The sequence below is a fragment of the Carcharodon carcharias genome, chromosome 4 (assembly GCF_017639515.1).
Source record: "Carcharodon carcharias isolate sCarCar2 chromosome 4, sCarCar2.pri, whole genome shotgun sequence".
NCBI classification, from domain to species: domain Eukaryota; kingdom Metazoa; phylum Chordata; class Chondrichthyes; order Lamniformes; family Lamnidae; genus Carcharodon; species Carcharodon carcharias.
The window spans coordinates 189,107,653-189,122,442 of record NC_054470.1 but is presented as its reverse complement, the minus strand read 5'-3'; the positions used below and the strand labels follow the sequence as shown (position 1 = coordinate 189,122,442).

Here is a 14,790-nt window from a genome sequence, read left to right as displayed (position 1 = left end):
GGGGCACAATGCAGATTTACCAGAATGATATCTGACCTTAAAGGGTAAAATTATGAAGAATGTTGCATAAACATAGATTTTATTCCCTTGAATTTGGAAGATTGAGGGATGATCTCATCAAGGCCTTTAAATTGGTTGAGGGATTCAATAGGGTCAATTCAGAGAAACCAATTTCCCGTGGGCCAATCTACAAAAAGGAAGCATAATCTTAAAATTTAGAGATATACCATTTAGCAGTGAAATTGGGAAACATTTTTACACGTGCACATCCTACTCAGTTCCCACATTATCTCCCCTTGATGTTCCTTAAAAGGCTTTGGGCACTTGCATTTAGAATTATTGTCAAGGGACACTGAGCAAAGACAGGAAATTCGCCTTCAGGTGCTGAATAGCGGATCAGGCCCGATGGACTGAACTCCTATTCTAGCCTCTTGTGCAAGAGGCTTCGTTCAGACAAAACTTACTGAGCTGATCTTGACTGCTGAGACTGGATAGCAGGGAAATCTGCATGTGTTACAGATATAATGGCCTTTGTCTTTAGATGAGATGAGATCCTCACACTTAAAAGGCAGTATAAGTGGAAGCACTTTTACCTCTGTGTTGGCAAATTGGCATCTCTTTTGCGAGAATCCATTCTACTAATATTTCCCGAAGGGGAAATGGCTAGTATTTTTTTTATTTTGGAATGTTCTAATGGCACTCGATGAAGAATGTAATTATCTTGACTCTTAGTGTTGTTCCTATATGTGTCTCTTTGTGATTGTTCCATGACCTTGTGTACATTGAAGTACCAAATAAATTACATGCAATGTCAAAGTATCACTTTGCATGTATATGGATACATCAAATACAATCTCGACAGAAAGGCATGCATTTATAGAGCACTTTGTGCAACTTCAGGATATTCCAAAATGCATCACAGTGAATGAGGTTTTCTTTTACTCATGAGATGCGGGGGTCACTTTTAAGGCATTATTTATTGGCTTTCCCTAATTGCCTCGAAGGTGGTGGTAATCTGCCTCCTTGAATACAACTGAGTGACTTGCTAGGCCAGTTCAGAGGGTATTTACGAGTCAGCCACATTGCTGTGGATCAGGGGTCACACGTGGGCCAGACCGAGTTAAGGGTGACGGACTTCCTTCCCTAAAAGGCATTGGTGAAAAGCGTGGGTCTTTATGATAATCTGGTAGTTTCATGGCCACCATGACAGAGAGTAACCTTTCTTTGCAGATTTTATCTAAATACGTTAAAATCCTCCCAGCTGCCACAGTGGGATCCCAAACTCCTGTTTCTGGATCATGCAGGCCTCTGGATTACTCATCCAGCAACATAACTGCTATGCTATCCTACCCCTACAAGTACTTTTGAAGTGTAGTCGCTGCTGTAATGTAGGGAAATATGGCAGCCAGTCTGCACACAGCAAGCTCCCACAGAGGGCAGTGTGATACTGATGATATAATCTGTTTCGTGCTGTTGGTTGAGGGATAAATTTTGCCTAGGACAATGGGCAATTTATCCGGTTATTTATTTGAAAATTCTATTGAACCTACTTGCACACCCTTTTCAGGAAGTGTATTCCAGATCATTATAACTCATTGCATAATCTTTTCCTCTCATGTCATATTTGGTTCCTCCCTAGGATTAGGACCAATGTCCCCTTTTTTTTGAAGAGTAACTATTGCTGTGGCAAGTGGTGGAGTGAGGAGCATTAATCTAACATGGCAGTTGGGAGACAGAGAAGTGGGATTAGAATATAAAATGGGCAAATGGATTGAGAGAGAGGTGCAGGAAAAAGTAGTCGAGATCAGATGGAGGAAGAGCTGAAACAATTCGAGAAAAGAATCACGATGAAGAACTTGCAGCACCTTTCTCAGCTCAGGATGCCCCAAAGTGCTTTGCGGCAATGATGTGTTTCTGAAGGGTAACTGATGTACCAAAGTCACGAAAGAAGTGATACCAGCAAAATGCCGATTCACAGGAGGTCCCTTGAGTCTTGCGATTTCCGCAGGGAGTATGTTTTCTATCCTCACAAAATATAGATAATTGCTTCCAGGCAGGAGACCAGTCAGAAGAAATTTGGCTGCTTGTTGGGGGGTGGGGGGGGTGGTCTGCTCTGTGGGAGTCCACAGTAGCCATTCTTTCATTGGAAGTGGAGATTGCAGGAGTTTGTGACAAATGGGCGATTGGTGTCTGTTACAGTACCATAAGGTGAAAGGGTTGTGGTAGAGAGTGATCTCTGGGAGAGAGCAGCAAGTCTTGGAGTGTGTGCTCGGGAAGTAACAATACTTCCTGTAATCGGGACCATGCTCCGATTTAGCCCAGTGGGGTGGTAATATTACAGATCTTTTTTTCTTTATTCTTTCATGGGATGTGGGCATCACTGGCAAAGTCAGTGTTTGTTGCCCATCCCTAATTGGCCTTCAACTGAACATTTCCGAGGATAGTAAGGACATTGGTATGGGTTTGGAGTCACATGTAGGCCAGACAGGGGAAGGACAGCAGATTTCCTTCCCTAAAGGGCATTAAAAGAACCAGGTGGGGTTTTTTTTTTAAGCGGTGATCAATAGTTTCGTGGTTGCCATTACTGAGACTAGCTTTCAATTGCAGATTTACTACTTGAATTCAAATGCCGCCAGCTGCCATGGTGGGATTTGAACTCGTGTCCCCAGAGCATTAGCCTGGGCCTCTGGATTACCAGTCCAGCAACATTGTCACTATTCCACCATCTCCCCCTTTTGTTCGAGTATTTGATAAAGTGGGAGCGTTTGCAGATTTTGCTGCAGGAATATTGTCGTTTTAAAGTGTGTTAGACAACAGGATAAGCCTGCTGTGCATGTTCCAGTAGCAAACAAATACTACCTGCTTATAGAGTCATAACCTCATTATGGCATAGGAGGAGGCTATTCGGCCCATCAAGTCCATGCTGGCTCTCTGTAGAACAATTCAGTCAGTCCCACGACCACCCTCTTCTGCCCCCCCCCACCCCCCGACTCCCCATCCACATGGTCCTGCAAGTTTACTTCCTTCATGTGTCCATAGTTTCATTTTGAAATCATTGATTACCTCAGCTTTTTCTGTGACTGCCCGTGTTACTGGGCTGGTTTATATTGGTGGGCCTGGAGCGGATTGATGACATTTCCATACGAGTGACCCACAATCTGGAGAACCAATAGCTTGAGACCTGGGCCGGAATTTTCCAGCCCCTCGCGCTGGCGGGATTTTCTGGTCCTGCCGACGTGAGCGGAGATTTCAATGGCTTGTAGGCCCTGCTACGGCTGGGGGGCTGAGGGGTTGGGGTGGGAGACTGCAAAATTTCAGCCCTAGTTTGTGCCGAGTCCTTGATATTCTGATTAGCTCTGAATTTGCAGATAAATGTGCTTCTATGTTTGGTGCTTTTGCAGCTCCCGTTATAGGAGAGTGACATCTGTAGCTTGGCTTCCTGTGTTTACATTGTAAAACCCTGCTGCTGTATCCCAGCAATAAAATCATGGGTCGACAAAGCTCCCAGTCTGCAAATCAGCTAACAGGATAAGGGAGACGGTTTTTGGCAGTGTTAGCCTAGGGATTTGAAATACAGAATTAACAAATATAAAAGCATGGACTCTGATTTCATTTCTTGTGGAAATGTTAATTGGTCTTAATTTGGAATGGAAAGTGGGAGAAAATTAAATGGGGAGTAGGGTGCGTGGAGTTCAAGGATACTTGTATAAGCGTAGGTAAACTGTGGGACTAAGTGTAGCTTCATGTGACCAGTTAGAAATTAACTCAGCCAAAAATGAGGTTTATTAAGTAATTGCCAATCTGTGTTGTTTTCTTTTGTTTGCAATAAACAGCAAAATATTTTTTTATATCAAATCTCTTGATTTTGAAGAGCTTGCCTCCTGATTTATGAGATGACGAGGTTGACATTTCTTTCGTAATGGAGGAAATGCGTCAGCCGTTTGGACTGAGAGCTATACGTTCCTGGTTACAAACTGTTCAGGAGGGATTTTGTGGAGTGGGAAAAGGGATACTGTTGTTATTAATCCAAGATTCTATTGCAGCACGATAAGGAAAGAACAAACTGGCATTTAAAATAGCACCAATCATGCCAACAGGGCCTCCCAGTGTTTCACAGCCAAGGAATTACTGCGCAGGCAAAGTGGAGGGCCAAGTTACACACACAGCAAGGTCCCACAAATAACAAGCGTGATCTGTTTTTCTTGGTCATTGTTGAGGGATAACTGCGTTTAGGAACACGTTCGGGCTTTTGGGCCTATTCTTGCCTAGGGAAGTCTGGATGCATACATGAGAGAGGAAGAGAGTAGAATGGAAATTTCCAGAGTGAGAAGAGGTCATCAGAGTGGGAGGAGGCTGGCGTTCAGTGTAAATGGGACCGGTGGTTTAAACGGCCCGTTTCTGTCATAGATTCTATGATACCACTAAGTCAAGCTGAGACAGCCCTGAAATAACATGAGAAGGTAAAGTGGTGAACTTTTAATTTTATATCATGGGTGTTCAGGAGAAAAATTGATGCCATGCTTAGCTGCAATATAATTCCTGTACTTCATAAGGTAATTCAATGTATGGACCGTAACAAGATGTTTGAGATGTTAAACGAATTCAGATTTTTCTTTCCCTTTTGCCCAATCTTAATTAATTCCTAATTCTTTTTAAATTGCACAGTGGGGGTGGGCAGGCTTGCCAACGCTCCAGGATTAGCCTGGGGTCCCCAGGAATTAAAGATGAATCATTGGGACAATTGTAGGAAAAAACCATAAGGGTGTTTCAAAGCATCGTGTGTGTTTTTAAAAACCGTTTTCTTTGAGCTCATTTGCTTATTGTTTATAAAATATTGGAGATGTTGGGGTGGGGGTACTGGGGGCTTTGGGTAAGGATATTTGAGAGTTCAAGTCATTTGATAAAATCTCCAGAATTGGCAACCCTGGGTTCAGATCAGTTGTTTGTTGCATCGTAGATGTAGTCGACTCAAAACAAGGACAATGTTGCTGAATCGATTTATACAGGGAAAACTAAGACTGTTTCATTATTTAAATAGTGAAATCCAGGAATGGCAGAGGCCCAGAGAGACTTTGGGGTACACAGGACAGTGGTAATATCACTGAACTAGTAATCCAGGGGTGGAGGCTAATGCCCTGGGGACATGGGTTCAAATCCCACTACAACAGCTGGTGGAATTTAAATTCAGTTAAATAAAATCTGAAATGTAAAGCTAGACTCAGTAATAGTGACTGATTGATTGATTGTTGGCTTTTAGGGAGGGAAAGCTGTTGTCCTTACCTGACCTGGCCTCCATGTGACTCCAGACCCACTGCAACCTGGTTGACTCTCAACTGCCCTCTGAAATGGCCGAACAAGCCACTCAGCTCAAGGGCAATTAGGGATGGGTAACAAATCCCAGCCTTGCCAGTGATGCCTACATCCCATGAAAGAATAAGTTTAACCAGATATATATTTATAATAAATATACTGGATCACTAAAATGGAGTAGTCAAGTATAAAAAAAATTAAAAGGGCTAATGGAATAATGGTGACTTGAATGTAATGGGGAGAAAGTTTTGCTACAGCAATACAAAGTTAGACAAGATCTGAATTACTGTGTATTTGGCACTGTATCACTTGCCAATACTTGGCACTGCACCAGAGAAAGGAGATATTGGCCTTGAAGAGTCATACGGACTCGAAACGTTAACTCTGTCTTTCCCTCCACAGATGCTGTCAGACCCACTGAGTTTTTCCAGCATTTTTTGTTTTTTTGTTTCTAGCAAATACTTGTCCTGCTCCTAATGTAATTGAAAGTAGTCCAGGAGAACACTGGATGGGAGTATGACAGGGGATTGTGAATATAAGATGTAATCTTATTTAGATTTTTTAAAAAAAAACTGAGGGTGTCAACATCAAATCGTGCTATGTACACTTCAGCGAGTTTTGATACCAGCAGATTTGAGGTAACCTCGAGGGATTGATTAAACAACAATAGCTGGATAATACCTCAGATTGCTTAGTGACAAAGACTGAGGCAATGGAAGTCGTTTTGGGAGAAGAGAAAAAAGAAAGACTTCCACTTCTCCATTGCACCTTTCACTACCTCAGAACGCTCCAAAGTGGCTTACAGCAAATGAAGTAGTATTAAAGTGTAGCTCCTGATGTAATGCAGGAAATGCAGCAGCCAATTTGGACGATTTCAAGGAGCCAAGCACTAGAGAAGTTCCAATCGACTTGAAAATACACAAGATTAGTTCATTAGGTCGAGAGCAGTGACAGTCAAGTCAGGAAATGGGATACGACCGTACACATTAGGAGCAGGAGTAAGCCATTTGACCCCTCGAGCCTGCTCCACCATTCAGTAAGATCATGACTGATCTCATTGTGGCCTCAGCTCCACGTTCCCACCTACCCTAATACCCTTTAACTCCCCTGTTAGTCAGGAATCTATCTCTGCCTTAAAAATATTCATACCACTCTTGAAGAGAGTTCCGAGGCTCATGACCCTCTGAGAGAAAGAAATTCTTCTCATTTCTGTCTTTAATAGGAGACCCTTTATTTTTAAACTGTGTCCCCCTAGGTCTGGTCTGTCCCAACAGGGAAGCATCCTTTCAGCATCCACCCTGTCAGGTCCTGTCGGGATCTTATACGGTTCAATAAGATCACCACCTTTCAGTCTTCTAAACTCCAAAGGATACAGGCCCAGCCTGTCCAACCTTTCCTCATAGGATAACACACCCCTTCCCAGGGATCCGTCAAGTGAACCTTCCCTGAACTGCTTCGAATGCAATAATATCCTTCCTTAAATATGTTGACCAAAACTGTACACAGTACTCTAGATATGGTCTCGCCAGTAACTCTATATAACTGTAGCAAAATATCCTTTTTTATTCCGTTCCCCTTGTAATGAGCGGCAACATTCCATTTGCCTTCCTAATCACTTGCTGTACCTGCACACTAACTTCTTGCAATTCACGTCAGAGGCTGGGAATCCTGTGATGAGTAATTCGCCTCCTGACTCCCCAATGCCTGTCCACCACCTACAAGGCACAAGTCAGGAGTGGGATGGAATACTCCCCACTTGCCTGGAGGAGTGCAGCTCCCGCAACACTCAAGAAGCTTGACACTGTCCAGGACAACGCAACCTGCTTGATTGGCACCCCATCCACCACCGACGCACAGTAGCAGCAGTATGTACCATCTACAAGATGCACTGCTGCAATTCACCAAGGCTTCTTCAATGGCTCCTTCCACAGCACCTTCCAAATCCATGACCACTGCCATCTAGAAGGACAAGGGCAGCAGATAGATGGGAACAGCACCATCTGGAAGATCCCCCCCAAGTCACTCACCATCCTGTCGTGGAAATATGTTGCTGTTCCTTCACTGTCACTGGCTCAAAATCCTGGAACTCCCTTCCTAACAGCACCGTGGGTGTACCTACACCACATGGACTGCAGCGGTTCAAGAAGGCAGCTCACCACCACCTTCTCAAGGGCAACTAAGGATGGGTAGTAAATGCTGGCCCAGCCAGTGACACCCAAATCCCATGAATGAATTTTTAAAAATGTACCAGAGCACCCAGCTCCCTCTGTGCTATAGAGTTCTACAATCTCTCTCTTCATTTAGATAATATGGCACTTTTCTATTCTTCCTGCCAAAGTGGACAAGTTCACACTACCCCGTGTTGGCAATATAATTAATTGGCAATTAATTGAGTTCAGATGCCTAGAGATAAAGCTGAAAGAGTGAGTGCACCGTATAGTCTGCGCCTTGAATACTACGTGCGGTTTGAGTCGAGGATCATTCAGGAGAGCAGCGAGGCTGACTGATGGCATTGGAGGGAAGTTATGTAGGAATGACTTGGTAAACTGCAGCTGTTGAGTCTTTAAAGCTCATCATGAGGTTTCACACCATCAGGGCTTGGACGTATATTGCTATTCCCTCTTCATTGCTGAGTCAAAATCCCTAAATTCCTTATGGAACACTATAATGGGAAGAATATCACCAGACAGACTCCAATGGTTCAAAGAGAGGGGCCAACTACCACCTCAGGGAAACCAGGAATGATTGATAAACATGGCTTTGCCAGCTTGGCACTCTTCTCAATCCCGAGACCTGTTTAAAAATATAAAACTTAACTCAATGAGGGCTTAAAAAGATCCTGGGAGAAGATTTTCAGATAGACTAATGTGGCAGGACAAAGGAGCACTGCTTCACAAACCTGAACCAATGCTGGGATCAGTGCAGGGAAATAATTTCTTTATATGGTGGCGTTGGTCATCAGGAATTTGGGTGAGTTCAGGGTGACTGCTGCCAAGAACCTGTTAGATACCATATTGGATCTCCCAATATTTGTGGGGGTGGAGGTTGAGGAGGGGTGGGGGGAAATCAGATCAACGAGTAAGAATGAGGAGCATGCAACCTTCTAATCAGTTCTGAAGAAGAATCATTGACTCAAAATCTTAACTCTGTTTCTCTCTCCACAGCCAGATCTGCTGAGTTTTTCCAGCACTTTCTGTTTTTACTTCTGAACACTTTGTTATAGCTTCTCCAGTTTCAGACTTGTGTCAATGCACAACCACTTTTGTAAGAGGAAGTCGGAGGATAATAAATGCCACAGTTTCCTCCAGACAAGGGAGGACGAGACAGAGCTGTTCACTAGATTGAAGTTCCCACCTCTGGGGTCGGTTTCCATTCCTCCCCCTCCCCCCACTTGCTGGCACACTGCACCTATTGTACATTTGTCCTAATTTTAAAAAATTCATTTATGGGAGGTGGGCTTCGCTGGTTAGGTCAGCATTTATTGCCCAAGCCCAATTGCCCTTGGGAAGGTGGTGGTGAGCTGCCTTGAACTGCTGCTGAATGTTGTTTAGGCCTTGCTGCATATGGGCACAGACTGCTTCAGACACTACCCTGAGGAACTCCTGCAATGATGCCCTGGGGTTGAGATGATTGACTTCCAACAACCATAACCACCTTCCTTTTGTGTTAGGTATGACTCCAACTGGTGGAGTGTTTTCCCCCCTGATTTCCATTGACTCGTTTTTCGAGGGCTCCCTGATGCCACACTCAGGTCAAATGCTGCCTTGATGTCAAAAGCAGTCACTTTCACCTCGCCTCAAGTCCAGCATTTCTGTCCATGTTTGGACTAAGGAATGTAATGAAGTCAGGAGCTGAGTGGCCCTGGTGGAACCCAAACTGAGCATCAGTGAGCAGGTTATTGCTGAGTAAGTGCTGCTTGGTAACAGTATTGGCAACCCCTTCCATCACTTTACTAATGATCGAGAGTAGGCTGATGGGGCGGTAGTTGGCCAGTTTGGATTTATCTTGCTTTTTGTGGATAGGAAATAAGTAGTCAGATTTCTACATTGCCAGGTACATGTGAGTGTTGTGGCTGTACAAGAACAGCTTGGCTAAGGGTGCAGCTAGATCTGGAGCAGAAGCTTCACAACTATTCCTCGAATGTTGTCAGGGCCCATAGCCTTTGCAGAACCCAATGCCTTCAGCCGTTTCTTGATATTACGTGGAGTAAATCAAATTGCCTGAAGACTGGCATCTGTGATGTTGAGGACCTCAAGGGGAGACCAAGATGGATCATCCACTTGGCACTTTTGACTGAAGATTGTAGCAAATGCTTCAGCCTTATCTTTTGCACTGATATGCTGGGCACCCCCATCATTGAGGACGGGGATATTTGTGGACCCCCCTCCTGTGCGTTAGAACCATAGAACCATAGAAAAGTTATAGCACAGAAGGAGGCCATTTGGCCCGTCTTGTCCATGCCAGCCCGAAGACACCCAGGTGCCCTTTCTAATCCCATCTTCCTGCACTTGCCTTATAGCCCTGCACCTTACAGCACTTAAGGTGCAGATCCAGGTGCTTTTTACCACCAACTTGGGCAGCGAATTCTAGACATCCGCTACCCTCTGCGTAAAAAAGTTCTTCCTCATGTCCCCCTTACACCTTCTGCCACTTATCTTGAATCTATGTCCCCTGCTTCTAGAATTCTCCACCAAGGGAAACAGTTTTATCCTGTCCGCTCTATCTATTCTCCTCCTAATTTTGTACACCTCAATCAAGTCACCTCTCAGCCTTCTTTGTTCTAAGGAAAATAGCCCCAACCTATCCAATCTCTCCTCGTAGCTACACTTTTCCAACCCTGGCAACATTCTTGTAAACCACCTCTGCATTCTCTCCAGAGCTATTACGTCCTTCCTGTAATGTGGTGACCAGAACTGCACACAATACTCCGGTTGTGGCCTCACCAGTGTTTTATACAATTCCAGCATTATATCCTTACTTTTGTATTCTATACCTCTGCCAATGCAGGAGAGCATTCCATATGTCTTCTTTACAACCTTGTCTACTTGAACTGCTGCTTCAGGGACCTGTGTACTTGTACGTCAAGATCTCTCACTTCATCTACCCCTCTTAGTATATTCCCATTTATTGTGTAATCCCTGTAACTGTTTGACCTCCCCAAATGTATGACCTCACACTTCTCTATGTTAAAATCCATCTGCCACTTTACCGCCCACTCCACCAACCCATCTATATCGTTTTGGAGATTATGGCTATCCTCTACACTATCTACTACTCGGCCAATCTTTGTGTCATCTGCAAATTTCCCAATCGTGCCCCCCACATTCAAGTCCAAATTGTTAATATATAATACAAACAGCAAGGGTCCCAACACTGAGCCCTGTGGAACACCACTTGAGAGAACTTTCCATTCGCAAGGGTGTCCATCAACCATTACCCTTTGTTTCCTGTTACAAAGCCAACCTTTTATCCAGTTTGCCACATTACCCTGAATCCAATGGGCTTTTACTTTCCTGACCAATCTGCCATGTGAGACCTTGTCAAATGCTTTGCTAAAATCCATGTACACAACATCCACTGCACTACCTTCATCAACCCTTCTTGTCACTTCCTCAAAGAATTCAATCAAATTTGTGAGGCAAGATCTTCCTTTAACAAATCCATGCCTTTCCACATGACAGTTAATCTTATCTCTCAGGATTGATTCTACTAATTGCTCACCACCGATGTAAGACTAACTGGCCTATAATTGTTTGGCATTTCCTTTGATCCCTTTTTAAACAATGGAACTACATTTGCATTTCTCCAGTCCTCTGGTCCCTCCCCTGTATCTAATGAAGATTGGAAAATCATCCTCAGAGCATCTGCTATCTCCTCCCTGACTTCCTTCAGCAGCCTCGGAAACAATCCATCTGGCCCTGGTGACTTGACTTAACTTTCAAGGATTTCAACCCTACGAGGACTTCCTCTCTCTTTATGACAATCCCGTCCAATATCTTGCGGTGTTTCTCCTGGACTGCTATATCTACATCCTCTTTTTCCTTTGTAAACATGGAGACAAAATATTCATTCAAAACCCTTCCCACAGCCTCTGTATCTACACACAAGTTTCCATCTTCATCTCTGATAGATCCCACTTTTTCCTTAACTAACATTTTAGCATTAATGTATTGGTAAAACATCTTTGGGTTATCTTTAACTTTACTTGCTAACCTTTTTTCATGCCCTCTCTTTTATTTTCTTTTTTACTTCGTCCCTGCACTTCCTATATTCGTCTAGACTATCTGCAGTGCTTAGTTCTTTGTGCCTATCGTACGCTTTCTTTTTCTGTTTGATCTTCCCCTGTATTCCCTTGTTTAATTTTCCACCACCATAAATAGATAAATAATAATGCTGGGAAGTGCAGAACGGGTTGATTAGCATTAGAAGGAAGTGTCGTGCCTGAAATGTTAACTTGATATCCCACAGGAACAGGAGTAGGCCATTTAGCCTTGTTCAATTAGATCATGGCTGGCTTCCAGATTCACTTCATTTAACCAACTCTTTTTTTTCCCTTGTGGGATGTGAGCATTGCTGGCAGGACTAGCATTTATCGCCCATCCCAAGTGCCCTCAAGAAAGTGGTGGTTACCCACCTTCTTGAGCCACTGCAGTCCGTGTGGAGTAGGTACCACGGTGTTCTATGATTTTTGACCCAGCAATGAGGAAGGGAATAACCGATGTGGTTCCAACTCAGGATGGCCTGTCATTGGAGGGGAAGTTGCAGGTAGTGGTATCCCTATATGCCTGTTGTTCTTGTTCTAAGTGGTAGAGGTTGCGTGTTTGGAAGGTGCTGTTGAAGGAGCCTTGGCCTGTAACTGCCTAATACCCTTGCCTAAAAATATCCATCAACCTCAGTTTTGAAATTTTCAGTTGAATCTCAGCCTCAAAACTTATTTTGGGAGGGAGAGGGTTCCAGGATCTACCCATTCTTTCTTTTCTTGTGTGAAATAAGAGGGTTCCTGTAACTTCAAGAAGTTGGGTGAGCAGGGAGGGAGCATAGTGGCACTAAATAGACTCATAGACTTTTACAGCACAGAAGGAGGCCATTCGGCCTATCGTATCTGTGCCGGTCAACAAAGATCTGACTACACTAATCCTATTTTCCAGCGCTTGGCCCCTCTTAGCCTTCCATCTCTTACTTTAAAACTAACCCCCTGGTTATTGACCCCTCTACTAAAGGAAAAAGTGCCCCCCTATTCATCCTATCTATGCCTCTCATAATCTTATACACCTCTATCAGGTCCCCACTCAACCTTTGATGCTCCAAGGAAAACAACCCCAGCCTATCCAATCTTTCCTCATAGCTCAGACTCTCCAGCCCAAGCAGCATCCTGGTAAATCTCCTCTGCACCCTCTCCAGCGCAATTACATCCTTTCTATAATGTGACGACCAGAACTGTACGCAGTACTGCAGTTGTGGCCTAACCAGTTCCAGCGTACCCTCCCTGCTCTTGTATTCTATGCCTCGGCTAATAAAGGCAAGTTACCCATCTGCCTTCTTAACCATCTTATCTACCCTCAGAGATCTGTGGATATACACACCAAGGTCCCTCTGATCTTCAGTACTTTCCAGGGTCCCTACCATTCATAGTGTAACCCCTTGCCTTGTTAGCCCTCCCCAAGTGCATTACTTCACACTTTACTCTAGCTGATTAATTCCATGGGAAGCTTGTTCTGGAGCTTTTGACTTTTGAAAATCGAATATATTATCTGGATAACCACTATCCTCCAAGAATATTAAACATTCCTGTGGATTTGTACAACGTGGGCTACGGGTATCATGTGGACTATGCTGTGGCTTCTGTGCTCCTGAGATGAATAAACTACTTTGTTTTTTTTCAGAAAGGGATTACTACAGCCTCTGTGACAAGCAGCCGATTGGAAGGAACCTTTTCAGGCAGTTCTGCGAGACCCGAACAGAATTGAAGAGATGCATTGAATTCCTGGATGCTGTGGTTAGTCTTTATTTCACCCAACCTTCACACCCAAATAGGAAAATTGGAATTGCTCTAGGAAAAAAACCAAGGTCCATCTGGTTTGCCTTCTACCGCCCTGGTAGTTACCTGACATATCAATAATGGAGCTGTTGACAAATCACAACCATCAATCTCAACCAATTAGTCTACAACACACCCAGAAATGGCATGAGAAAAACCCCAGAAATCTGTTTCCCCCTAAGCGTGTTGTCATACGATTTACTCTCATCTGGTGACAGCTGCACTACTTGGTTGAAATCCAAACCAAGCTTAACAAGATAATCATCGACTAAAAGTCATACACGGAATTCACAAGGTAGACTGAGTTAACACACAGGCACTGGAATGGTGCAGGGTAATCTTGACTGAGAATCAATGTAAGATTCACTAATGGTTTATCACAAACTATTTAAATGTCTTGTATCCGTAGGGGGTTTGTGTGTGACAAATGAAAAGAAAGAAACAAAAGACGTATATTTATATATTACCTTTGCCCAGTTACTTGTGGCAAATGCAACCACCTTATCAGATCCAAGTGACTTGCTTTGGAAAGAGAAACCTCCTCTCTCTGGTAGAGTCAATGGCAGCAAGTTGTATTTGGTAAAGTTCCTCTAACATAGTCAAATGTCCCAAGGTACTTCACAGGATCAAATATCAAACAAAAATTGACACCAAGCCGCATAGAGTTATTAGGGCAGGTGACAAAAGACTTGGTCGAAGAGGTAGATTTTAAGGAGCATCTTAAAGGAGGAAAGAAAGGCAGAGAGGTTTAGAAAGAGATTCGGAGCAGCTGAAGGCACAAGCGTCAAGGGTGCTGCAGTTAAAATTGGGGATGTGAAAGGAGCCAGAATTAAATCTGAGAATGGCCTTTGATGCTGACCTCATGCAGTCACTCCATTGTACAAATAAACAATCCCTTGGTGATACGCAGTACGCTGGTGTGGTGGAAGGACTTGGCCTGACGGGAAAACTCTAAAGTGAATCAAACCACACTGGTATTCGCGAAGTTGGGTCTTTATAATTGGGGAAACAAAGGCTTATTGTTTGGAAACGAAATTCGTGTTGTGTTTTTCTTTGCCCCAGCCAATTTTCTTCCCTTACCTTTCCCAAGAAAGTCACGAAATCGTACAACTCGCTTTCATGACCTCGGGACTTGCCCAGATACTTCATAGCTAGTTCATGAAGTACGTGAAGACTTGTCACTGTTGTAATGTATGAATTGTGGCAGCCAAATTTCATGCACAATAAGCTCTCTCAAATAGCAATGAGATATGTGACCAGATAGTTTTTTTTTAAGGTGTTAGTTGAGGGATAATGTTTGTCAGGACACCAGGAAAAAATCCCCTTCACTTCTTTGAATAATTTCATGAGATTGTTATTTATTGTTCAATGGGATTTGAACCCATGTCCTTCTGACTTGGTTCTACCCACTGAGCCAAGGCTACTTTGGATGATTTGAAGAA

At 43.6% G+C, this 14,790-nt stretch overlaps 1 protein-coding gene across 1 annotated transcript in view; it reads left to right on the top strand.

Moving 5' to 3' along the window:
* The window catches only part of LOC121277293 (G protein-coupled receptor kinase 5-like), a 142,484-nt gene that overhangs the window by 65,137 nt on the left and 62,557 nt on the right, over positions 1–14,790 (top strand). The window contains exon 3 of the mRNA XM_041186571.1: positions 13,194–13,306. Within this exon, the coding sequence (XP_041042505.1) occupies positions 13,194–13,306 (113 nt within the window). The remainder of the gene's footprint in view (positions 1–13,193; positions 13,307–14,790) is intronic.